The 27,601-nt window shown below is 43.2% G+C and overlaps 1 protein-coding gene across 3 annotated transcripts in view; it reads left to right on the top strand.

Annotated features, from left to right (window-relative positions):
- Fbxo42 (F-box protein 42) overlaps positions 1-27,601 on the top strand; it is a 63,560-nt gene that overhangs the window by 29,199 nt on the left and 6,760 nt on the right. For 2 of the 3 annotated variants that reach the window (XM_038334114.2, XM_038334117.2), the window contains 3 exons: positions 5,017-5,151; positions 24,851-25,004; positions 26,179-26,289. In XM_038334114.2, coding sequence (XP_038190042.1) covers positions 5,017-5,151; positions 24,851-25,004; positions 26,179-26,289 — 400 coding nt within the window. Of the gene's footprint in view, positions 1-3,382; positions 3,439-5,016; positions 5,152-24,850; positions 25,005-26,178; positions 26,290-27,601 lie in introns of those variants that run through there. The other variant, XM_038334116.2, reaches the window with a different exon arrangement.

The following is a 27,601-nucleotide window of genomic DNA, read 5'->3' as shown; positions in this document are numbered from 1 at the left end:
CCAATGGCCGATGGAAGTCAGGGTTGCCTCCTTTGTTGTAAGAGTGGAGCCTAATGGCTGGTTAATACATCCTGACTCAAAAGTTGTGCTTTCGGATATTTAGGAGGCAGCTCTGTGGTATGTGTCCTCATGTCTCCTAAGCAGATCTACTAGCAGATCCTTTGTAATGTCAGTTCTGTTGGAGTATCTACGTCAGTATGAAGACATTTTAATAATTGTCGAGATTTGTAGGCTTAATCACAACAAATATGGGCCAGTGAGATGGCTTAGTAGGAAAAGTCACCTACCGCTAGGATAGAAGACCTCAGTTCAGTTCCCAGGACCCACACAGAAGAGAGAACCAACTCCTGCAAGTTCTCTGGCTCCTACACACCTGCCTTGGCATACACACACACACACACACACACACACACGATTAATTTTTTAAAAAAATTTAAAAACCATAGACATAACAAATACATGTTCAGTTAAAAGCCTGGTACAGAAAAAGCAGGTGAAGTGAAAAGGCCAGTTTTGTAATCTTTAGTGAATGTCTGCAAGTCTGTTCACGCCAGCCTAGGTTAATGGAGGATACCCTCGTCAGATTACTGTAGAGAATCCTCAACATTGAAGTGTTTAGACTTCTCATATAGTCAGGTAGTTCCACACACTGCTGATCTGGCACCTCCAGGAGTCTGCAGGCCCAGGCTGGATTACCACCCTCGCCTGTCCTGAGTTATGTAATTACAGACCTTATCAAATATGTCCCAGCTTGTAGATGGGAGATACATAACAGCATAGTATTCTCTTTCTGCATGGGATAAATGCCTCAGGGCCTTTCCCTGGTGACAGTAGGGAAACAAAAGAGAGTTTGACATCTGAAAGTTTGCAAAGCCAGAGCATGCAGCTCACTCAGGGAACATTTGGGTATTGTTCCAGGTCCCGTGGAAATCCAGATTCCTGAAGCTCTTGCTCCTGAGATGATTGTAATTCAGTAGGAGACTTTTCTGGTCTGCGAAGAAATGTTGACTTGCATGTGTACAGTTAGATTGTGGCTGTGTGGTTTGTCTTTGTGGCTGTGTGGTTTGTCGACAATTTGAGACAGGTCTCTTTGTCATAGTTGTTCACAGAACACGTGAACTTACTTGGGAGATTTAACAGTTGGAGCACGGAGCTTCTCCGTTTCCCAGTGCAGTATTCACACTGCCGTGAGCTCTAAGTATGGTGACATCTAGAGGTCCTGAATTTGGGTGGAGAACTTGAGTACAAGGCAAGTAACAGTGGGTGAGACTGAGAATTGCTCACCCCTGCTGTCACCACTTCAGTGTCTCAAGTAAAGACAGTCTGTAAGCAGAGTTCAATGGGGTGTTTATTAGAATATTTAGATTTAGAAATATTAGAAAATAGTGTCCTATTTTCTTTGTGGGTTTTGAGATAGAGTCTCGCTATGTAGCCCTAGCTGACCTGGAATTCATTTTATAGACCATGTTGTCTCAACTGTATGCACTGTGTCCAGTAGTGTGATGTGTCCTTGTTCTGCTTTATCTCAGCTTCACTAGCTCTTCACTAGTACTTGACCCATGGTCACTGGAACTCAGCTGTGTGTCACTTGACTCCTAGCACCTTAGCTTTGGGCCCCATGTTCCTGCTTCAAAAACCTTTCTTTGTTCAGAGAGAAACAGGAAAATGCAGCCTGCCCTATTTTAGTATAGGATTAAAATACATGTGAAGGACCTCATGGGGCCCAGCTGGCTGAGTTTTCAATCCAAATAGAGAAGAATGTTTGCTATCTCTTTGAAAAATAAAGGCACTCTGCTCTTTTGCTACATGAAGGAAGCTGTTGCTAAGAGTTTGTATATAGACTCCGGCAACTTAAACTAGCCTTGACTATCCTCATAGTCTATTATTTATTTAGTGTGTGCGTGTATGCATGCACATGCATGTACACTACCATGTGGTTCCCAGGCCATCAGGCTTGTTGTAAAGCACCTTTACTAGATGAGCCATTTTGCTAACCCAGATTTGCTTTATCAAGTATCATTGTAATAAATATTATATTTCAAAAGCTCTAGAATACTGCTAGTTCTTCATGATTGCTCCATCATTGGAATTACTAGTTCATCCCAAGTCTGAGGGAATCCAAGTTTGTAATCACACCTGTAATCCTAATATTCAGGAGGCTGCAGCAGGAGAATCACCACAGCTCAAGACAAGCTTGGGCTGTATAGTGAGACCCTGTCTTTGTGGAAGCAAAATAACGTATAGCTGGTGAGTTTCTTTAATAGAGACCCAGATGTAGCCCCAGGAATCTTCCTTATTCTTCTCATGTTCTTTAACTTAGTTCTTTGTTATTTACAGTGCTTAGTAAATGTGAGCAATGGGATTTTACTAGACTCTACTTTTTACTCTATTTGTTTTTATTACTTTCTCTTATTTTATTTTGAAATGGGAGCTGACTAGCCTGATACTTGAGCTGTTAGACCATGCTAGACTCTACTTTAAAATAGACTTTCTTGTTGTGAAGACAAAGTATCTCATTTAGATAGAACTTAAAAATTATCATTTAAAAGATTTTAAATTATTTTATTATATGTGTATGGATATTTTGCCTACATGTATGTCTTTGGGCCATGTGCATGCAGTGCCCTCGAATGTCAGAAGAGACTGTCAAATTCCTGGACTTGGAATTGTGGATGTTAGGAGCCTCTATGTGGGTATTGGGTTGAATCCCAGTCCTCTGGAAGAATAACCAGGGCTTTTAACTTCTGAGTTTTTACTTTAGCCGCTCAAAATTATTTTTAAACCAAAAACAAGGGTCCATAGACAGGATAACATTTAAAGGCCAGGTGTGGTGGCACGCACCTTTAATCCTAGCACTCAGGAAGCAGAGCCAGGTGACTCTCTATGTGAGCTAGACTAGCCTAGACTCCAGAGTGAGTTCCGGGACATCTAGGGCTACATAGACTCTATCTCAAAGAAGACGACCAGACCAGAACCCTTAAAGCTCCGTATATCCCTGCCATGAGTGCCGGACAAGCGGTGGAGTTAGTCTGTGACAGCCTTGCATTTATCGTTACTGCTGTGACATCTGCAGTCATTACTGGGGCAACTACTAAAGCACACAGCTTTATTCAGCTAGTTACCTGCCTGACAGCCCACTGAGTTAAGAGAACTGGTAACTTCCAGAGCTAGTGCACACCGCTGCTATAACTGTAACTGGCAGCCGATACAGGCTGGGGTGCAGTGGAGGAGTGATGTAGGTGGGTCTTCTATCAATCTGTTGATTTCATTGGTTAATTAATAAAGAAAACTGCTTGGCCTAATAGGTTAGAAAATAGGTGGGTGGAGTAGACAGAACAGGAAGAAGGAAGTGAGGTAGATGGCTCAGACAATTGCCCTGCCTCTACAACCAGTTGCGATGAAGCCAGCTACTAGGTCAGACATGCTGAATCTTTCCGGGTAAGATACCACTTGTGGTGTTAAACAGATGATTAGATATGGGTTAGTCAAGATGTGAGTAAGAGGCTGAAACTAATGGGTCAGGCCGTGTTTAAAAGAATACAATTTGTGTGATGTTATTTTGGGGCATAAGCTAGCCAGGAAGCAGAAAGCCAGGCGGCGGGAACGCAGTCCACAGCTCCTCACTACAGAGGAGCAGTTCCTCTTTTCTGCCTTGACTAAGTGGCATTGTAATTGAAAAGAGACCTGAAAGTAGTGGTTTGTGAGGTTGAACTGCACCTGCAGATAGCTAGGTGATCCCTGCAGCTAAGCACTAGTGTCGCAGAACTCCGAATTTTTTTACTCTGTCCTTCAGTTCATTGGTTTCATATGAGAAATGAGGGGAAACTCATCTGTGTGGCATGATGTAGACACAAAGAGCTTTGCTCAGTCTCTCCCAAGCCCAGCTGGTAAACGTGAGGCTGCAGGGCCTGTGTTCATCTTTTCCTAAGGACAGCAGCTGGATGAGCCTTCAGGGAGATGCCGGCAGAGTTCAGCTTTCCCACCTCGCATCTGAACTTGGATAGATCTTTCTGGGTTTAGCCCTTTTCTTTGCCCCTGTTTCTTGGAAAAGCTCGGGTGATATAATGACTGCTGACTGTGGCCTTGGTTCTCTTTCAGTTTCCCTACTGCCCTGGTTTAGTCCACACCAGCCAGCGTGCCTAGGAGTCCAATAGCCTCTGCTGTTCCCTTTGATTGCTTTGGGCTTGAACTGCGGTTTCCTTTGCTGTACTTTCACTTCATAAAATCCCACCTTGCTTTAGTCACATTGGCGTCTGTGTGGTTTTCACGGCACTGGTTAGAATGCTTCCACAGTTGTGTTCCATGTAAACGCTTGTGCTTTAGGTTTCATTTGAAAATACAAAACTTAGAGCGAAGTCAGTGGAAGACAGAGGAAGAACATCTTCCTTGCTCTAGGACACAGGATGCAGTTTAGATAGTGATGTAGCTGGACTCAAAGAAGTTTTGCTCTCAAGCAGCTACCATCTGAATGCATATTGCTCTTCCTGGAATTCTGCCACCTTGTTCCGTGATGTTGTTGTTAGTTTGCTTAGTACTCAGAAATGTGATGTTTAGAGCTGGAAAGATGGCTTGCCTGCTAAGAGCACCGACGGACTGCTCTTCCCGAAGATTTGGGTTCAGTTCCCAGTATCTACACAGTGACTAATAACTGTGACTCCAGTCCCAGGGGATCTAGCATCCTCTCCTGAGCTCCATGAGCACTGCATATACATGGCGCACATTACCTTCATGCAAGAAAGACACCTATAAACATAAAATAAAAATAGATCTTTAAAAATTTTCAAAATAAATTTAAAAAATGCTCATCATAGCTTTTTCTGGACTTTCTTTGCAAGAATAATGTGATATTGATCAATCTGAGGACAATATGTGGAGATCAGAATTTGATGTCTGGTATAGAGGAGTTGTTGAACATGTGGAATATTAGAGTTTTGAAAAATAATGGTTTGAGTTATTGAAAATATCACTAAATTAAACTGCAGTCACTTGTTTCTTGCTTCCACCCCGCCCGTGTAGGTGCATGCTATTATGATGCCAATCAGTCTATGTATGTCTTTGGAGGCTGTACCCAGAGCAGTTGCAATGCTGCCTTCAATGACCTCTGGAGGCTCGACCTAAATAGCAAAGAGTGGATTCGACCATTGGCTTCAGGTAAGTGATGGACTGCTGATTTCTACCTTCTCACAGAAGCCTTCTTGGCATGGACTCAAGCATATGTTACTGGTGTCTTAGGTTCCTTATCAAATCTGCTGTGTAAATACCCAGGGTCATATGCTCATCTAAGTCTTTGCATTGACAATAAAGTTGTAGCTGGGTTTAGTGAAGTATATCTTTAATCCCAGCACTTGGGAGGCAGAGGCAAATGGCTCTCTGTGAGTGTTAGGCCAGCCTGATCTACATAGAGAGTTCTAGGACAACCAGAACTACATAAAAAGTCCCTGTCTCAAAATTAAGAAAAATAAAATAAAAATACTATTGGTACCTGTCCAAAATCACTGTGCCAGTGTGTGAATCCATTGGTATGGTTTTCTCAGGTACCTGCACAGGTGTGATTTGTGTTTGGAATGAGTCGAAGAGCAGAAAGCGACGTGAGAACTGTAGTTGACTGACAGGAGCTATTGTCCCAGGGCTGAGGTCTTTGAATAACACTTATTCTTGCCAGCTCAGATATTCGGGAGTGTATGGGACGTGCCTCTGCTGGTTACTCAGGAGTGTGGGAAGATTCCATAGGAGGTGCATTCCTTCCCCGTCCCAGGATAACAGAATTAGGCTAGAAAACAGATTCCTTTTCTCCTTTTGATTTAATCTTGCCTTTGAAAAAGACAGTTATTTTTGTACTCATGAGATCCCCGTCAGTTTGAAGTATCAGTCATAAGATGGAGCTGCTGGTGCCGTGGAGAAATTGAGTCCCCTGTGCCCCCAGGGTGGGGTGTAAAATGCTCTGCTAGATCCATTGGCAGGCTTTTCCCCAACACTCTTCATTTGGCTCTTCAAGGTTGGGACTCAGTCTCAACACCAAGGAGACTTGGGTTTTCATTTTCTTTGGATGCTTTCATCCCTGCCATACTGGTTGGGGTCAGCTGGGTCTTTTAGAAAGGGCCCTGGTGAGGAGGCAGGAGCTTCATTTCTGGCATGATCTCAGTCCTCGGTGACTGTGAGTTATGGCGCCCCTCAAAGGTGTGGACTGGGGGGGAAACCAGTTGACGTTCCCTGTGTTTATAGAACCGCTGCTGTGAAGTTGTGCCCAGAGGCTGAGATCTGCTCCCTGCAGTAAGCCAATAGAGCAGGAGCATGTAGACAGGGTCACTAGAGTACTAGGAGAGGGAGAGGGTGGGGTTTGTGCAGATCTATATAAAAGTATTGAAAATATGGCTAAATGTTCCTCTTACAGACAATTTGAAGGCCAGTACTGTTTCAGGGCTCAGGATTTTATGTTTGGGAAGGTCTCCTTTTCTAGTTCCCTTGTTCCCATTCATTTAGTGAAGTATTAGGATTCGATAAATATTTGGAGTCACAAATTCTTCTTTTTTAAAAAACATATACTTTATGTGTTTTGCCTGTGTGCATGTATGTGAACCATGTGCATGCTTGTTGGATCCACTGGAACTGAACTTACAAATGATTGTCAGTCATCACGTGAACACTGGGAATTGAACTCCAGTCCTCTGCAAAAGCAACAAGTGTTCTTAGCTGCTGAGCCATCTCTCCAGCCCTTGAGTCATAGATTCTAAAATGCAGAGCATGGAGGCTCAGTGGTTAAGAGCATTTGCTGCTCTTTCAAAGGAGCCAAGTTCTTTTCTTAGCACCCTCATGGTAACCATCACAACAGTCTATAAGTCCAACTCCAGAGGATCCAACACCTTGCACAGGCATCAGACACATACATGCAGATAAAACATACATGTACATCAAATAAATAGACAAAAATTTAAAATGTAGAACATCTTTTCAGCTTCGGTACCCTGTGGCCACTGTACCTGGCATAAGGCCCAGCTGCCACTTCAGAGCAGGCTCCATTGTCCCAGTCAGTGTTGATTCTGCCTCTGTCTTCTAACTTTGCTTCACACCTTGATAATCCGCCATGGGTATTTAATATTCCTTCTTTTGCAAATAGAGCTCTGGTTTGGGGACTTTCACAGCTTTATCTAAGTAGACACCAAACTTTCTTTTTTAGTAAACCACTAAGTTGTTGTTGTTGTTGTTATTGTTGTTTAAGATTTATTTTAAGAAGCTGGAGAGATGGTTCAGTGGTTAAGAGCACTGACTGCTCTTTCCAGGGACCTGGGTTCAATTCCCAGCACTCACATGCCAACTCAGAACTGTCTGTAGCTCCATTTCCAGGGAACCTGACACCTTCACACCAATGCACATAAAATAAAAAGTTAAAAAAAAAGTTTTATTTTATTTCTAATTACATAGCATGGGGATGGTGCTTGCAGAGTCCAGAAAAGGATATCAGATCTGCTGTGCTGGAATTTTGGCAGTTTTGAGCAACCAGCACAAATGCTAGGAACCGTACTTGATTCTTCAATTTAACCAGTGTTCTGATTCTGCCGAGCATTCTCTCCAGTCTGTTAAACCTCTGAGATTAAAGACTGTACTTTGAAATACCCATAGTAGCTGGGCGGTGGTGGTGCGCGCCTTTAATCCCAGCACTTGAAAGGCAGAGGCAGGAGAATCACTGTGAGTTCAAGAATCAGAATGAGTACACAGGCTCCAAAGGTACACAGAGAAAACTTGTCTCCAAAAACCAAAAGAAAAAAGAAGAAAAAAGAAATCCTCATAATAGACCTGGAGAAGTAGCTGGTTTGGTGTTCAGAGTTTATGGGAGAGTGGTCATTGAGACTGTTTCCTTTTGGTTGACTGCTTGATGGAGATAAGGTCTCTTACAGCTCAGGCTGGTCTTAAACTCCTGATCTTCCTGCCTCTGTCCAGTGCTTGGATTACAGGTATGTACCACCACACCTGTTTCCTTTTTAAAACAAGCTGTTGGATGTTTAAAGTCACTTTCTGCTGAAGTGTCTTCAATGGACCTAGTTGCCACCACACTACAACCTGTATTTAGAGCCTAGTTTTTTGAAATTCCTATTTTAAAAAAAACAAAACAAAGCAATGATTTAATAAAGAGTCTTATGAAATTCTCATTTAGGCATAAATCCCTTGGGACGATACCCTGAAAGACTGTTTGTGTATGCCTTCCTGAATCCCAATCCAAACCACTTTCTAACTGAAACATTGGTGTCTTTTAGAATAAAACACAATTTGTGTGTCCTGCCATGTCCGGCTGACCTGCTGAGTGCACGGACGGGCAGGCTGTAGGGAGGGCTGTTCTTCTGGCTCCAGCTGCAAAGTGGTTTTGTAGAATTGAGTGTGTGCCGCCCATGCTTGCAGCGTAAGCAGTGTTTAGTCTTCAGACTCAGCTGTTAGAGAAGTGAAATATCAAGCAAACAGTGGAGTGCTTCTGATTGGCAGGGGTCTTGGTAGTGACTGCTCTAGCAGGTGTCTTCCATGTAGATTTGGGTGTGCCACACAGAAGCCTGAGGTGGTCCTGGTCTGTCTGGCATCATGGCTTAGGCTGCCAAAGTGAAGTTTTCAGGTCCCCTTGCCCTACAGACTGACGTGGCAGCGGTGCTCCAGCTGGATTGCAGCAGGAGGGTGGCAGATCTCACAGTGGAAAGAGACTGTATGTGGTGGACTTCTCCAGAAAGAACTCATGGAGCTTAGAGTAGTAAAGCAAAAGCCAAGGTAAAAATTACACAGCAAACAACCAAATAACAAAATACAAAATAAAAAGAGATGACTACTTTAAATAGGAGTGCTAAGTGAAGTGGAAATGAGTGAGAATTCATATGCAGAGACCTTGAGGCAGCAAAGAGGAAGACATACTAGAGGAACTGAAAGCAAGATGTATGGGTGTCACATCATGAGTGTCTTATTAGTCACTGTTCAGTTGCTGTGAGGAGACACCATGACCAAGGCAACTCTTCTAGAGAAAAGATTTAATTGGAGGCTTGCTTACAGTTTCAAAGGCTTAGTCCATTATCATCATATGGGAGCACGGCAACACTCACAGCACTAGAGCAGTAGCTGAGAGCTACATCCTGATCCATGGGCCAAGAGCGACTGGGCCGCCTGGCATGGGCATAAGGCCCACCACCCCTGTTGACACACTGCTTCCAACAAGGCCGCACCTACTTAAGGAAGTAAATCAAAGAGAGCAGATTGAAGAGGCTCCATCACAGTAAGAACCAGGAGAAATTATGAAAGCTTGGACTAGAGTCATGGCATGAAGATAGAATGAAGTGGATGACTTTTAGCTGGATCTTTAGAAGTGTAGGTGTTATTATTTTACTTATTTTATTAGTAAAATAAAACTTTATTAGTTGCAAATTAGTTGCAAACAATCACACAAAAGCTTATATTAATTACAGAATGCTTGGCCTATAGCTAGTTAGTTACTAACTAGCTCTTGTAACTTAAATTAGCCCATTTCTATTAATCTACATTTTACCATGAGACTCCATGGCTTTACCTGTTCACTAGCACATCTTGCTTCCCCTCCCCAGGGACTGGCTCATTTCTCCTCTGACTCCGTCCTTCTCTCTATATTTTCATTTTGGCTTTCTTGCCTCACGTTATTCTGCCTTGCTATATGCTGAAGTGGCTTCTTTATTAACCAGTGAGAATAATATATATTCACAGCATACAGAAGGATTATCCCACAGCACTTCACTCACTGACCCATCTGCCTATACCTTTTCCTTCATTTCTTCAAGTAACAGATATTTAGGAACTGGTTTAAGATCCTTGTAAGTTAGCCGGGCGGTGGTGGCGCACGCCTTTAATCCCAGCACTCGGGAGGCAGAGGCAGGCGGATCTCTGTGAGTTCGAGGCCAGCCTGGTCTACAAAAGCTAGTTCCAGGACAGGCTCTAAAAAAGCTGCAGAGAAACCCTGTCTCGAAAAACCAAAAAAAAAAAAAAAAAAAAAAAAAAAAAAGATCCTTGTAAGTCAGTGGCAGACAGAAATTCCAATTTTAATGGAGAATGAATTCAAATAAGGGGAGAGGGCTTTGTTTTGTTTTTGTTTTTTCAAGGCAGGGGTTTTCTGTGTAGCCCTGGTAGTCCTGGGACTTGCTCTTTAGCTTCCTCCACCTGCCTCTGCCTCCCAAGTGCTGGGATTAAAGGCATTTACCACCACCACCTGGCATATCCAGGGTGTTTAAAAAGTCAAACAATCATGGCATGGCTTTAATCCCAGCACTCAGGAGGCAGAAGCAGGTGGATTTCTGAGTTTAAGGCCAGCCTCGTCTACAGTGTGAGTTCCAGGGCTATACAAAGAAACTTTGCCTTGAAAAACCAAAGAGAGAATGAGAGAGAAGAGACAGACAGACAGACTACCAAAAATGAGCGAATAGAAATGATGGCTATGGAGCTGGTGCAGTGCGCGCTTGTGCAGTGTGCGCCTGTGCAGTGTGCGCCTGTGACCTGAGACCGGGGCAGTGTGCGCCTGTGACCCTGAGACCGGGGCAGTGTGCGCCTGTGACCCGAGACCGGGGCAGAGGGAAGGGCCATGAGTTCAATGCCAGCCTGGGCTACAAAGTCAGACCCTGGCTTAAAAAAACAAAACTAACCAAAACCAATATAGAAAACAAATAAATGTAATATAGAATACTGGACAGTTCTAAGTAGAAGAGGAGCTACAGATTGGTGTATGGGGCTCCACCAGGGGAGTCATGACAAGGGGATCAAGGAGAAAGTAACACAGGAATAAAAAACTTGATGAATACAGGGGCTGGAGAAATAGTTGAGTAGTTAAGAGCACTGTCTGCTCTTACGGAGGACCCAGGTTTGGTTCTTGGCATCCACATGGAGGCTCACTGCCATCTGTAACTGTAGTTCCAGGGGATCTGATGTCCTCTCTGGCTTCCTCAGGTACCAGGTACACATGTGGTATGTGTGTGTGTGTGTGTGTGTGTGTATTATATATGTATATATGCAAACATTTGTAAACATAAAATGAATATTTAAAAAAAAAACACTTGATAGCCACAAGGAGCAAGTGACTGGGGCTATGTCATCTCAAATAACGCAAAGACCCAGAGGTGGGAGGGTGTTTGGGATAGCCCAGGATTCCAGTGAGGAACCAATGAGACAGAAGCCGGAATGAACAGAAGAGAGCATGGAGGGCAAGTATCTCGACAGGATATAAGAGGGATAGCATGCACCTGAGGTGAGTTCCTGTAAGAGGATATCATGAAGGTAAAGAGAGTCTAAAGAGCTGGTAGTGATCTCTAGATGAGAAATGATGCCAGCTCAGAAAGATGTGAGCAGAAGGGTAAGAACCAGCTAAAGGAATCGGCCTGTGGTTTGTAGAGGTGCCAAGTGACACAGGCATGACATTGAAATGGTAGCTGACATACTGCTTTTATTGGTTATATATGTTATGTCTCTGGAGTGTGGGAATATATGCACTAGAGTGTTGGTACTCAAGGAGGCCAGAGATATTGAAGCTGGCGTTACAGGTGATTTAAAAAAACAAAACAAAACAAAAAAAAAACTGGCTGACCTCACTGCTGAGAACTGAACTCAGATCCTCTGGAAGAACAGTAGGTGCCACCAATCCATCTCTCCAGCTCTTAGTTGCTTCTTTGAGATAGGGTCTCATCGTGCATCTTGGGCTGACCTGGAACTCGCCTTGTAGACCAGGCTTGCCTTGAACTCACTGAGATCTACTTGTCTCTGCTTCCTGAGTGCTGGGATTAAAGGTATGTGCCACAGGCTAGAAAGATGGCTCAGAGGTTAAGAGCACTGATTGCTCTTCCAAAGGTCCTAAGTTCAATTCCCAGCAACCACATGGTGGCTCAAAGCCATCTATAATGAGATCTGGTGCCCTCTTCTGCCATGCAAGCATACATGGAAAGAATATTGTATACATAATAAATAAATAAATTTAAAAAAAAAAGGTATGTGCCACCAAGTCCATTGAGAGGTTAGTTGCATTATTTAGGTAGTGTATTTTCCAAGTGTGGTGGTGAATACCTGTAATTCCCATACCTGGATACAACACCTCTTTCAATCTGTTGGCACTGCCTGCACATGGTGCAGACATACACTCAGGCACACACACTCTGCTCTAGTTCCAGAGGTTCTGATGCTGCCTCCCCTCCCTCCCTCCCTCCCTCCCTCCCTCCCTTCCTTCCTTCCTTCCTTCCTTCTTAGAACTTGTCCAGATTTCAGGTGTTGGTAGGAACCCACTTTTATGTCATTTGCATTGGTGTTTTGTCTGCATAGATATCTGTGTGAGGGTGCCAGATTCCAGGAACTGGAGTTTCAGACAGGTGTGAGCTGCCATCTGGGTGCTGGGAATCATACTAAGTCTTCTGGAAGAGCTGCCAGTGCTCTGAACCATTGAGCTGTCTCTCCAGCCCTTAATATCATTGTTTTATTTTGTTTTGTTTGTGAATGAGAAAATTCGATTCTACCTTTAGATTTGTTCCCTTGGTCACTAAATGCACGGATTGCCAAAATGTCATTTGCATTTTCTTCTATGCTGAAAGTCCTTTGTTCTTTGATTTTGAGTCATTTAGTCCAATTCAGGTGCCGTTATAATTTTTTCTTATTTGAGTTAAGATCCCACAGTGTCACTGAAAATAAGCAGAATTCTCCGCTTTTAAGTCCACACCACCATTGCTCTTGGGTTCCCTGTTCAGTAACACTCTCGGGTCATCCAACACTGCCTCTGTTTACTCTCAGGAGCCTATGGAACCTCCTAACACTATGGTTTATTGTAATGAGTTTCTCTGTCCCTCCAGCCAGTTCCCAGATAATGACATAGAGACTTCTTATTAATTATGAAAGCTTAGCCTATAGCTTAGCCTTGTTCCTAACTAGATATTATAACTTAAATTAACCCACCTATATTTCCATTCTATCACATGGTGTTACCTCTCTTCCCTCTTGCACCTCCTGTTTCCTCTCTGTGTTACCTGTGCACCTCAATTCTCCTTTTTCCTTCCCTGGAAATCCCACCTATACCCACTGCCTAGCTGTTGGCATTCAGCTTTTTTTTTTTACATCAATCACAGCAATATATCTTCTCAACAGTTCATGACACAATGAACTTTATTTTGTATGTTGTCTTATATATCTCCAGTGCCACCTAAGATGTTAACCTTTCTTCTATGCACTGAACTGTAGGAAGCTGATTCTGACTGTGGAGATACAGGTCTTATCCTGAGTCACTTTTAACTTATGCTTTCTCCGCATGGTGGTTTGAATGAGACTAGTGTATTTGAAGACTTAGTGGTTCATAGTCTGTTGTGGAAAAGACTGCTTGCTCTTGCTAGGCAGATGAGCACTATGATTGGTCATGTGTTGACTTATAGGTGTCAGCTGAATTCTAGGGGAGACTGCTTAATCCTTCAGAGCTCAAAAGCCAGCTGTTTCCCAGCCCTTGGGAAATGAGGTTGAACTACCTTTCCAGGCATCTACTTTTCAAATGAGTAGTGAGTGCCCTGGGACTTAATCTTTCCCAATCTCTGCCAGTACCTTTATATTGTGTATGCTATTTTAATAATCTTTCTGAATCTTAAAATTCTATTTGAGGGGCTGGAGAGATGGCTCAGCAGTTAAGAGCACTGAGTGCTCTTCCAGAGGTCCTGAGTTCAATTCCCAACAACCACATGGTGGCTCACAACCATCTATAATGAGATCTGGTGCCCTCTTTTGGCCTACATGCAGAATATTATATGCATAATAAATAAATAATTCTTTTAAAAAAACGTTATTTGAGTGGCATGTGTCTGTGACACGATGACTGCATTTTATGTGAGGAATGATTGCTCTAGAAAGAACCACACTTGGAGCTGGCAAGTTGGCTCAGTGGTTAAGAGCGTTGGCTGATGCTCTTCCAGAGGATCTGGGTTCAATTCCCAGCACCCACATAGCAGCTCACAACTATTTGTAACTCTAGTTCCAAGGGATCTGACTTCCTGTCACAGACATGCATGAAGGCAAAAAACTAATGCACATAAAATAAAAATAAATTTTAAAAAATAATAGCAGATGGTTGTGGTTCACACCTTTAATCCCAGAACTTGAGAGACAGAGGCAGGGGATCTCTGTGAGTTTGAGGCCAGCCTGATCTACAGAGTGAGTTCCAAGACAGGCTCTAGAGCTACACAGAGAAACCCTGTCTCAAAACCAAAATAAAAAATTAAAAACAATAGATGCCTCATTAAAAATCTACACGTGTGTGTGTGTTTGTGTGTGTGTGTGTGTGCGCGTGCACACTTGCATACATTCATGCAATGTGGCACATGTATGGAGCTTAGAGGCCAGTGTTTCTAAGTTGGTTCTCCTTTCTCCATGTAGGTTCCAGGGATTGAACCCAGGTCATCCCAATGAATTATCTTGCTAGTCCCTAAGAATGACTTCTTAAAAACCTAGACCAAAGAGTTTTATGAGTTATTTATGAGTTAAGTAGCCTATGGAATCGTGTAACAACAGTGGGAAAATGTTTACAGACTGCTCTACCAGTTTTGACGTTGGCTGTTTTGTTTTGTTTGAGGCAGGATCTCACTATATAGACCTGGCTGGCCTGGAACTCACAGAGATCCACCTACAACTTTCTCAGAAGTGCTAGGATTAGAGGTGTACACCACCATGCCTGGCTTTTTTTTCTTTTTTTTTCCCCCTGAGATTTTTTTGGCCTGGTGAAGAGTGGTGCTGGAGAGATGGCTCAACAGTTAAAAGTACTAGCTTCTCTTGCAGAGGATCCAAGTTTGATTGCCAACACCCTTGTGGCATCTCACAACTGTCTGTAACTCCAGTTCCAGGGGACCTTCTGTTCTCTGGGTACCAGCACTCATCTCTGCACAAATATACACATGCAGGTAAACACTCGCACTAAAACTAAAGTGCTTTAAAGGGCGTCTCAAAGGAGGCAGGTGAGGAAAGGCAAGCAGGTGGGAAGAGATACAGAGGGTCTATGTGTCCCTGGAACCTCTCCACCCGCTCAGCCACCCAGAAGCTTCAGACTAGACTGGGGCTTCCTTACAGATTTCCTTGCATGTGAGGTGCTGGCAATCCAGCCAGGCCTCATTCAGTCCTCCTGGTCCCTTAGCAGCATTCCTCCCTCTTAGGTATGGGGCGGGACCCCTTCCAAAATGGATCTCTCATCGTCTAATGTCAGGCAAGGCAGGCCAGAACATTGCTTTATGGCTACTCCAGTACAGGACAATTCCTATGCCTAGAAACTAGAGGAGAAGTTCTAGTTTCTGTGGCCAGAGCCAGGAGCAAGAACCATGGACAGCAACCAAACCATGTCTCCATCACAGCAGCCGTGAGTGCTTGCCTAGTTTAAGATACAAATTAGTCCATTTTATGCATATTGATTAATTAATTATATTTTAAAGACGGTGTTTTTCTATGTTACCCTAGCTATACTGGAACTCTCTAACAAGGCCACACCTCCCATTAGTGCCACTCCCTGTGGGGTCCAATTTCTTCAAACCACCACAACCACTGAGCTATCTCTAGCCCCAAGACTGGATTTTTATGTGCACCAATTTTGATGGTTCCAATGTCCTTTTATTCAAAAAGCATTTCAGTTGGGCTCTAAGTGGGTGGAGACTTGGAGTAGCCCCTGTTTACCATGGTAAACATTTTGTTCTGTAGAGGTCTAGTGAGCACATAAACACTAAACTTGGGTCTTCCGTAGGGGACACCCTGACACAGGAGAGATAGAAGCAAGCAGAACCTTGTGCGGTGCAGGGCTAGGGCTGTGGGTGTCCGTGAGTGGCAGCAGCACAGGCGCTGTCTCCTGCAGAGTGCCTGAGAAGGGAGTATGGTGTTCCTGGGCTTGTGAGTAGGTCTGTCCCCTGACCGGGGCTTGATGTGGCCAATATGATCCGCAGTTGGCTATCATCATTTCCATCTAAGGCTGCCAACTCCATCTGTTAGCATGTTGGATGTGGTGGGCTTAGGGTACAGCCTCCTCTCCCCCTTTTGCTAGAATCCAGGGACTACAGGAGTGTGTGTGTGTGCATGCCTCCATCCCTCTGCTTCCCTCTTGCATTTGTAGGTGGGACTGCTGCTCTGTTCTGTAGGGAGGCAAGAGGGCACAATCAAGAGGAGCACCTCTCGTGGGGTAGGTCTGGCCTTGGTCTGCTTCTACCCACCTTTCCCTTGCTGGCAGGCAGTGGAGCCTCAGGCAAGTAGAGCACAGACCCAGAAGGAAATGGGCTTGATTAGAGGGCTTCTCTACCTTTCATTAGCTGACTTTGGCTCCTCTTACTTTGTTTGGAGGCACTGTTTATTGATCTTACTCTTCTTGGGTGGCTGCTTTGCCTCGTTTCCTCTGACCCAGAGCAGCCCTGGGACAGTTCGTGCCTATGGTCTCAGGGTGTGTGGGGAAGAGCAGAGGGAAGAAAGGAATTTTTGTTTATAAAGTTCAGATCCTGGAATTTTTCTAGAAGACATGCTTTTTGGAGATGGGTAGTATTCTGTGCTGCTGGAGAGATGAGACAGAACTGCCCCATACAGATCTGTGGTAACCTTTGGTCCCCTGGGGAGACTAAATAGACTGGCATATTTCAGGGCTTGTGGGCCTTCCTGTTCTCCAGGCGGGGAGGTCTGTGACTAACATTGGCTTCACTATGTATGGAGCCACTTGAAAGGTGCCCCTGACTAAGCCTGCAATTAACAAGTTATCAGATGCAACCTCTCCTGCCCTAGAAATTGTATCAAAAGAGAGCTTGCAGTGGAATCAAGGAGCCCTTACTGTTTTTCATGTTAATTTTTAGCTGGTAAGTGTTTCCCTGCTCATGCATGGTCTTTCATGTGGCTCTGTTTATTGGCACTGGGAACAACACCTATGGAATTCTTTATGCTCATGATGGCCTGCTTCTCATGGTGGGTACTACAGTCCTTGCCATTGGGATACTCATAAACTATGCAGGGATTTTTTTTTTTAAGGCATGGGTGTGGGTGTAAGAGTGAAAATGTGTATCTTTGGTTTGCCATGGGAGCACATGCCTGTAATTCCATCACTGCAGAACCTGACACGAGACGATTGAAACACATTCAAGGTCTCCCTGGCTCACAAAACAAAGTCACATAGTGAAACCTTGTGTGTGTGTGTGTGTGTGTGTGTCTGTGTGCGCGCGCGCGCGCGCCTGTCTGTGTGTCTGTGTATCCTTGAGCTTTAACGTCAGTGAGTTTTTGTATCATTGTCCGATCTTGTTGAAACTGAGGAATAAAATAGAGATGGGAGAAATTGGAGAGACAGGTTTATACTAAGAAATGTTTAGACAGGTTTATACTAAGAAATAAGGTGGAGGCAGGCGGATCTCTGTAAATTTGAGGCCAGCCTGGTCTACAGAGGGAGTTCCAGGACAGCTAGGGCTACATAGAGAAACCCTGTCTCGAAAAACCAAACCAACCAAACAAACAAACAAAGGAAATGTTTAAAACTAGAAGTGATGTACACCCTAATCCCACTTAGAAGCCAGAGCTAGACGGGTCTCAGTGAGTTCCAGGCCAGCCTGGTTTACAAAGCGAGTTCCAGAACATTCAGGGCTACACAGAGAAACCCTGTCTCAAAAACCTAAAAATAAATAAGTAAAAATAAAAAAAAAGATGTTGAGATGGCAGCCACTGCCTCCAGGCTCTGCCATGATTACAGGGAACCAACTCTGTCCCAGTACAGGAGGGACCTGTCATCAGTAGGCTTCGATGATGGGGTTCAGTTCATCAGATGTTTTTATAGGAAATAGCCCCTCTGCCCCCAGGATATTCTGTTATTGGCAGATGCTGAGCAGGTCATTTTAATACAGTGTATATAAGTAAACCATTGGGTTAATTTAGGTGAAGGTGACTCCTTTCCCTCCAAGGCCTTTAGCCCAGCACAGACAGAAGTTCTGAGGACCACATGAGTGCAATGCCATTCATAAAGATCTGATGAGAACATTGGATTCCCAGGAGGGGGGGTTACTGGCAGTGTGGGCACTGGGAACTAAACTCCTTCCCTTGCAAGACCAGTGAGCACTCTTAACCAGTACACCATTTTTCTGTCCCCAAGAGAACAATGTTCGCTGTTGGTTTCAGGGCATTTTAGACCATGCTCTTTTAAAAAAAAAAAAAAAAAAAAAAAAGCAACAATGTACAATTAAACACATGGGAGCCAGTTTTTTGTTTTTTACTTGCTGCTTTTCTTTTGGAGTGGAATGCTGTTGAGTCCCATTCTTAGACTTACCTGTGGCATGTCTCTAATATCTAGTCCTAGATCAGTTTTCAAAATTGTCAGCTATTAACAAGTCACATATACAACTGTAAATCTTTTGTCAGTAGTGGGGACAATCTGGGTTTGTTTTTATTTATTTTGTAGTATAGTTTAGTGACTAGTGAAATATTTATATATTTAAAAATGTTAGTTTATGTTAGTAACTCTTTAATCAGAACATTTGTAAAGTGAAACCCATTTTGGATTTATGTCATTATCCCATTATTGAAATGAAAGGAGTCCAGATAGTCACAAGAAGGGGAGTGGTAAGTGAATATGAGTTTGTGTGGATTATGAAAGGTGGCACATCCGTTTAAGCCCAGCACATCGGAGGCAGAGACAGGCAGATCTGGCTAGCCTGATCTGCAAAGCAAGTTCCAGGGCACTGAGAAACCATGACTTGAAAAACCAAAAATAAATAAATATAATAGATAATCAAGTAGAAATCAAAGGGATTCATTAGAGTGACTTAACGCCATAGGGACTGGGTGGTCCAACAGTGCCATCTGCACACTGGAGAAGCTGAGTTCAGCCCACAGTCCAGAAACCTCAGCAGTCCCAATCTGATGCTGAAAGCCTGGAAGATTCCTAGAGAGCCAGTGGCCTTCAGTCCTGATTGGAAGGCTGAAGAAGCTGGGAGCTGATGTGAGCATTGGGATGTGTACAGTGATCAGCTCCCAAGTGCTGGGAGTCCACCATGCCCCCCAGCAGGAGGATTCTTAACCCTGAGTCTATCCTTGATGTTTAATCACGATGAACTGGAACCAACAAGAGATGCATCTGCTGGCAGGTCCATGAGAGCATTCCCAGGAAGGGTTATCTGAGAAAGGAAGACCCTCGGGATGGTGGTACCCTCCAAAGGGAAGCCCCTGTATATAAAGAAAGCAGAGGAAAAAGCATTGCCTGCTCCCTGTCTGCCAACCTGAATTCCATCCCTGAAGGAAGGAGCTGCAAGGTATCCTGTGACTTTCACACAAGTACTTTGACAAGTGTGTAACCACCACCACACACACATGCATGCATATACCACATGAATAAATTAAAATGTGCTATTTTACTTATTTAAATCTTAAAACTAAGATTAAAATCCTTTTTTGTTGAGACTATAAATGATTTTTGAGGAAATGATGGGATTGTAAATCTTCCTGTTGTCTTATGACATTTGGCTGTTACTGTCATAGACCCCTGTGGGTTCAACCCATACACATCAATCATTAACCAAGAAAATGTCCTACAGACTTTCCCACAGGCAGTCTGTTGGAGGCATTTTCTCAATTGAAGTCCCTCTTCCCAGACAAAATACCTGTGCAGCGTTGATTCTTTCTTTTTAAATATTTATTTATTATGTGTATACAGTGTTCTGTCTGCATATGTGCCTGCAGGCCAGAAGAGGGCACCAGATCTCATTATAGATGGTTGTGAGCCACCGTGTGGTTGCTAGGAATTGAACTCAGGACCTCTGGAAGAGCAGTCAGTGTTCTTAACCACTGAGCCATCTCTCCAGCCCCTGATTCTTTCTTTTGCTCAGGGATCTTATTAACCCCAGAAATAAAATCCCTGGCTCAGTATAGGTGATCTAGAGATTTTTATGCAGATTACCAGGTTTGTTTTAAAAATTGTATTTTGTGGGGCTGGAGAGATAGATCAGTAGTTGACAGCACATACTGCTCTTGCAGAGAATTCAAGTTTAGTTCTCAGTGTCCATGTTGTCAGACAGCAGGGGTCTGCAACTCTAGCTCCAGGGGGGCTGATGCCTCTGATTGCCAAGGGCATACACACACACTTACACAGAAATACTAAAATAAACTTTTAAAAAAAAAAGACTCATTTGTTTGTTTATTATATATAGTATATATTTAGTATGTATGCCTGCAGTCCAGAAGAGGGCACCAGATCTTATTACAGAGGGTTGTTTTGTTTTTTTGTTTTGCTTTTTTTTTTTAAAGATTTATTTATTTATTAAGCATACAATGTACTGTTGGCAAGGAAGGCACCAGGTCTCCTTACAGATGGTTGTGAGCCACCATGCGGTTGCTAGGAATTGAACTCGGGACCTCTGGAAGAGCAGCCAGGGCTCTTACCCTCTGGGCCATCTCTCCAGCCCTACAGATGGTTGTGAGCCACCATATGGTGGCTTGGAATTGAACTTTGGAAAAGACAGGCGGTGGTGGTGCACATCTTTAATCCCAGCACTCGGGAGGCAGAGGCAGGCGGATCTTTGTGAGTTCGGGGCCAGCCTGGTCTACAAGAGCTAGTTCCAGGACAGGTTCCAAAGCTATAGAGAAACCCTGTCTCAAAAAAAAAATGGATTTAATTTATTTTATGTGCTTGAATATTCTGCCTACATGTGCATCAACATATGTGTGCTTGATACCTATGGGGTCCAGAAGAGGGCATCAAATCCCCTGGAACTGGAGTTAAATGTTGTGAGCAGCCAGCCAGATTCTGGTAATTGAACCCTGATCCTCTGAAAGAGCAGCCGTTGTTTGTTGTTTACTGTTTGGGGGCCTGCCACCCAGCTCCCAAATAGATACGCTGAGATTTATTCTTACTTATGAGTGCCCAGCCTTAGCTTGGCTTGTTTCTAGCCGGCTCATCTAACCTAAATTAGCCCATTTCTCTTTAACTACATTTTAACTCTGGGCATTTTTCCTTTATTTATTTATTTTTTTAGGATTTTTAAAAAATTACTATGTATACAGTGTTCTCCCTGTTTTGGCCCTGCAGACCAGAAGAGGGCACCAGACCTCATTATGCATAGTTGTGAGCCACCTTATGGTTGCTGGGAATTGAACTCAGGACCTCTGGAAGAGCAGGCAGTGCCCTTAAACTCTGAGCCATCTCTCCAGCCCCACCTTTCTTTATTCTGTTCTTTTTTTCTTACTCCATGGCTGACTGGGTGGGTGGCCTCTGACATCCTCCTCTTCTCTCTTTCTCACTCGTTGCTCACTCTCTTCCCTAGATTTCTCCTCCTATTTATTCTTTCTGCCCTCCAGCCCTGCCTATTATTCTCTCCTGTCTCACTATTGACCATTTAGCTCTTTATTAGACCAGCCAGGTGTTTTAGACAGGCAAAGTAGCATAACTTTACAGAGTTAAACAAATGCAACATAAAACAATGTAACACATCTTTGCATCATTAAACCAATGCTCTATAGCATAAACAGATGTAATACATCTTATACTAATATTCCACAATATTTCTCTTTTTTTGTCTAAATAAAAATGAAAAGGTTTTTAACTTTAACACAGTAAAGCTACATACAGCAAAAAGTTATCTAGTAAGAGTTACATTTACAATATTCAGCCCGTTTATATTTAGCAAATTCAGAGAAAATACTCCGTTATTTGTTTTATTTTAGGGATTCCAAAGTTGTATACCTAATTTACTTTCTGTCATAACTAAGGGAAACTAAAACTATTTAGTCTTTAACTCCATCAAATATCCCAGAAGGATGTAATACTACCTACCAACAGAGACATCTAACTGCTTAGGCAGTCACTCAGAGTTCCTCTGCAACATTGGGGCATCCATCTTTGGCCTACAGCCCTAGAATATCTGGCAGACTTTTCAGTGAAGCAGGAAGTTTGAAGGATTGTCCCAACTTGCATTGGCAAAGTTTATCAGTCACTTCCCTCTGTCTTGCAGAATATCTGGTAGACTCTTCTGGGAAACAGGAATCTAGAGGGACTGTCCAACCTTGCCTTGGCAAAGTTCAAAAGTCTTTTTCCTGTGTCCCGCTTGTCCAGTCAGTACAGCATACAATCAACAGTCAAGGCAAGAGCAGCTTCTTGCTCAAATGGCTAGCCTTGCCACATTGAAAGCAAGTTTCATATGGAGATTCTTCAATGCCCATCATCCTTATATGAAGTAAATTGGTGCTACCAGGAGCAGATGTGTCTCATTGTCATGATAAACCTTAGGTTATTAAATATTTTAGATGCCATATTCTGCAGGTCTTTGAAGTGTTTGAAAATCATCTGTCTAAAATATACCTGTTTAACTTTGAAAATATACCTAATGGTTTGATTATATATTTTTTGATTATTGTATATTAACTACTAACCTCTTTTCTTAATTATATATTACATTTTTAAATGAGCTGCATAAGCACAATACCCCAAACAAGAGTAAAAACATATATACGGTATAACAAAAATAACTTTAAATTTCTATCAGTATACTAAAATCCATGCTAATGCAAAAATATCTGAGATTAATAGTTGTCTTTTTATCCTATATTTCTCTAAATGATAACAAACATTCATAACACACCAAATAACCAAAATCACCCACCCTACCTCTTGGGAATATAGGTAGTATGTTCTCTAGACTGCTTTCTGTTGTCTGGGTGACAGCATCTTTAGAGGTCCCTAAGAAAATTGAGATAATGGCCAAGTCCTGGGAAGACCAGCTGTAACCTTTGTTGATACTATCACCTGTCAAGATTCAAGAGGTCTCCCCCCATCAAACCTGATCCATATTAACCCTGAAAGAATTCACAGCCTCTTGTTTCCTATAGAAACAAACACAAAACCTCTTAACTTCTTTTTTAAAGTTCAGCTAGCCCTAAAGTATCTAGGTTGGTTCAGTGACGCAGTTCACAGTCCCAGGTCTGTCGGCCACTGTTGTTTGCTCATCAACACTCAAAAAAATCAGTGTCAGCACAGTGCTGTGCAGGACCAGACTCCCTGTGTGTTCCCATCTCTGTGTGGCTTATTCTTTTTTACATTACTTTTACTCTATCTTTAAAAACTATTTTAAAAATTATTTCTTTCTATGACTATATCCTTCTTTTCTTTCTTAAGCCTACGTGTATATTTAAACATACTGTAACTTGTATAAGGGGTGTTCTTTTTCTGTACAAATCTGCTTTACTGTGTATCTGTAGCCTTTTTTTGACCATGTGAGCAAAAAATTTACTAGCTATAGCTGGTTCTGCCTCTGCAGCTTTGGTGGCTGGCTCTTCCTCCTCTGATCTATGAAAGCCAGGTCGAAAGCTCACTGCTCAGTTGGAGGTGACTGAGAGCCGCATTCAATTTCCCAGCTCTGAAGTGGCAGTTCTGCCCTGTGGCAGGCATTTTTTACTTAGTTTTTTGTTTCTACTTAATGTGAAAAAGGCTGTTCTGTATGGCAGAGCTTCTTAAAGAACCGTTTCTGGTTTTTCTTTTGTTTAACTTTCTCAGACTCTATGTGGAAATTCAGGTCCCTGGTTGAAATGCCAAAATACAGTTGTTGTTTTTTGTTTTGTTTGTTTTGTTCTTAAACTCTCTGAGGGCCGCCACCCAGCTCCCAGATAAATACACAGAGACTTACCTTGCTTATGAGTACCCAACCTTAGCTTGGCTTGGTTCTAGCCAGCTTTTCTAGCTTAAATTATTCCATTTCTCTTTAACTGTGTATTTATTGCCTCTGGGCTTTTCAATCTTTATTCTATATCTTTCTTTCCTCCTTACTCCGTGGTTGGCTGTGTGGCTGGATGGCTGGCCCCTGGTGTCTTCCTCTCCTCCTTTTCTCATTCCTCACTTGCTCTCTTCCATAGATTTCTCCTATTTATTCTCTCTGCCTACCAGCCCCACATATTTCTCTCTCCTGCCTTGCTATTGGTCGTTCAACTCTTTATTAGACCAATCAGGTGTTTTAGGCAGGAACAGTAACACAGTTTTGCAGAGTTTAACAAATGCAACATAAAAGAATGCAACATATCTCTGCATCATTAAACAAATGTTCCACAAACATAAACTAATGTAACACACCTTAAATTAATATTCCACAACAGTGTTCTTAACTGCTAAGCCATTTCTAGCCTGGTAATTTTTTTTTGATACGCCAGTATTTTTTGGCCCCTAGATATTGGGACAAGTCACTTTGACCATACTAACAGTGAGATAGATACCCAGTGAAGAACTGGAGGAACTAGCAATGGCCATTTCAAAACAGAAACTCTAGAAAGGCTTATTCCTGTTTATGAGATATCTGTCTTCCCAGCATGAACCAAATTTTTTTTTTTTTTAAGATAGGGTTTCATGGAGCCCAAACTGGTCTCAAACTCCATGTGATTTATGATAGGGTTATAGCCCAATGATCCCATCATAAATGGGAAGTATATGTAATATACCTGACCTCCCAGACACCCCAGCACAACAACAGAGAATGGCATGCAGTACCCTCCCCCCCCATTCTTGTGCCAGGAGACTGAGTGGGAGCTGAGGTTCACTGCATTACCCAGCATTCTTACTAGCCTATAAAAGATGAAATTCCAAAGGAGGATCTCCACTGACTGTTGGCCACTGCAGCACATTGTAAAGTTAAGCCAAGATAAGCTGGGACCCTTTGAGATGGGTACCCACCTACTCTACTCTCCAACAAAAGCTGAGTAACTTTCTCTGTTGGTTATGAAGATGTACAAATTAGTAATAAGTCTCTAAGACCTGAAACCCAGCTTCTCTCTCTTCTGCTGTGTGACATTGGTTCCTTCCTTGTCCTTCCAAGAAAGATGACCTGTAGCTAGCCTAATGAATTGTATGTTCCTAAATCCTAACCATGGTGCTGTTGCCTTTTCCTAGGGTCCTATCCTTCCCCCAAAGCTGGAGCCACTCTAGTCGTGTATAAGGACTTGCTAGTGCTATTCGGTGGCTGGACGAGACCAAGTCCCTATCCCTTACACCAACCAGAGAGATTCTTTGATGAAATTCACACATACTCACCATCTAAAAATTGGTAAGCCATGAAGATAATCCATCCTGTATCTGGAAGAAATGGGTTTATTGTATTACATTTGTGTGTGTGTGTGTGTGTGTGTGTGTGTGTGTGTGTGTGTGTTTGCATGCTGCAACATGTATGTGGAGGTCAGAGAAAAACTCCAGGAGCCATTTTTCTCCTTTAACCATGTGAATCCTAGGGATCGGGCTTAGGTTGTCAGGCTTGGTGGCAAGTGCCTTTGCCCATCAAGCTATCTGCTGGCCCAAAAAAAGGGGTTTAAATCAATGGATTCCTTTTTTTTTTTTTTTTTTTTTTTTTTTTGTTTTGGTTTTTGGTTTTTCGAGACAGGGTTTCTCTAGCTTTGGAGTCTGTCCTGGAACTAGCTCTAATAGACCAGGCTGGCCTTGAACTCACAGAGATCCACCTGCCTCTGTCTCCCAGTGCTGGGACTAAAGATGTGCGCTACCACTGCCCAGCAATCAATGGATTCTTTATTTTTTGTGTGTGTCAAGAATCCCTTGGAGGGACTGGAGAGAGGACTAGAGATCCCTTCTCCAGAGGATCCAGCTCCCTTCTCTGGACTCTGCCCCCCCACAGCATACAGTCAGATAAACACACATTAATATGAAAGTAAATATTTGTAAAATTATTAACAAAACAAGAGAATCCCTTGAAGAGGTTGATGGAAGCTAAAGTTCTGTTCGTGCAGAGGGCGCACATCAGGAGCTTGCTTCTGGGTTAAGACCTTTACAATGCCGTTTCCGCAGGAGGAGAAGCAGGGGAGTTCTGTTGTCTCTGAGGAAAGTGGCTCCTTTCCAGGAGCAGTGTGCATGGAGACCCTGTGTACTGCCACAGTCTTGGACCACACAGGTTATTTCTCAGACATGCCTGTCTTATTTTGTGTTTCTAGGTAGCCCTGACTGTCCTGGAACTCAAGTCACAGAGATCCTCCTGCCTGCCCCTCCTGAGTGCTGGAGTTAAAGGTGTGCACCACCACGCTTGACAGATACGTTTCTCTTTTTTTCTTTTTTTATGTGCATTTGCCTACATGTATGTATGTGTGTGTCTAGCAGGTGTCTGCTAGGAAGGTTACAGGCTGTCTTTCTTAGTGGATGCCACCACTCCTTTGTGCCTTATACTTTCAAGATGGAGTAGGTGGTTCTGACTGTTGCTTCTCCCTGTTTTCCATTAGGTGGAACTGCATTGTTACTACCCACGGGCCTCCTCCCATGGCTGGCCATTCCTCCTGTGTGATAGGTGATAAAATGATTGTCTTTGGTGGCTCTTTAGGATCCCGGCAAATGTAAGTATTTCTGATGTGCTTCATGCTAATGTAAAGTTAGAAACTCCTGGACATAACAGGCCAGAAAGGTGAACTAGGCACAGCCTTGTCCCTGAACAAAGTTCTCCGTTAGCATATTTGAGGCCAGCCTGGGCTATATGAAAATCTGTCTTTAAAAAAAAAAAGGTAAAACAAAAATGTAAATTAAATAAAAAATATTTGTGGGGAGAAACAAAAGGAACTGCCCTCCAAATGAGAGGATTTAGGGTTTAAGTTTGGGAGTACCTACTTTGTATCGTTGTGTGTAAGTAGAAGACCTTAAAGAGATAAAACTGGAGACTGCAGCCAGGACTCAGCCCTTGCCCTGCTGTCTGGCCTTGAATTCCCGCAGTCCTTGACCTGCTGCTCCTTTCCTTTGACAGGGAGAGTAGGTGTTTTGAGACAGGAACTCTCTAGCTGACCTGACTAACCTTGAACTCACTGTGACCTGCCTGCCTTTGCCTGCCACCTAAGGTGTGTGCCGCCACGTCCAGCACTGCTGCCCTCTGGAGTTGAATGTAGCAGTTGATTCTTAATAAAATCAAAGCTTTTAAGCCAGGTTGTGGTGTTGCACACCTTTAATCCTAGCCTTGGGAGGCAGAGGCTGGTGGATCTCTGTGAGTTCCAGGTCAGCCTGGTCTACAGAGTGAGTTCTGGACAGCCAGGGCTGCACAGAGAAACCTATCTTGATAAACAAAAACCTGAAGCTTTTACGACCACTGTGAAATACTCTGTTATCATGATCAGTGGACCTTTATTAGCTCCTGCACCATGATAGATGCCTTTAGAACCAGTTTTTTGTCTCTCCTGGTTTTTGTTTTTAGAATCTGCTTCCTGCTGGTACTTTGGGTCCAAGGTATGGAAGCGCATTCACCTCATCTAAGACCTTACGACCACAGAGAAATAAAAGGTTGAAAGGTCTCAGGATGGGTTCAGTGCTGGTGTCTCTGAGACACTTGTATAATGTAAATTGCGCGCGCGTGCGTGCGTGCGTGCGTGTGTGTGTGTGTGTGTGTTATTTTATTTATGTATTTATTTGGTTGGTTTTTCCAGACAGGGTTTCTCTGTATAGCCCTGGCTGTCCTGGAACTTACTCTGGCTGGCTTAAACTCTGGTCTCTGGCCCCCTTCCCCACTGGCATGTGCCTGGTTTCTGTCAGTTTTGAAGATCAGCAATGTTTCTGTTCCATAGGAAAGGAAACCAAAGGTAGAGAAAATAAAGTTTCTTGTTTAGGATGCAAAACTAGGTAGAGTTCAGCCACGGTCTTTTTATTCTGAAGTCCCTGGACTCTGAG

This window comes from Arvicola amphibius, chromosome 6 (genome assembly GCF_903992535.2).
Source record: "Arvicola amphibius chromosome 6, mArvAmp1.2, whole genome shotgun sequence".
In the NCBI taxonomy this organism is placed as follows: domain Eukaryota; kingdom Metazoa; phylum Chordata; class Mammalia; order Rodentia; family Cricetidae; genus Arvicola; species Arvicola amphibius.
This window is presented reverse-complemented; position numbering and strand designations above follow the sequence as displayed.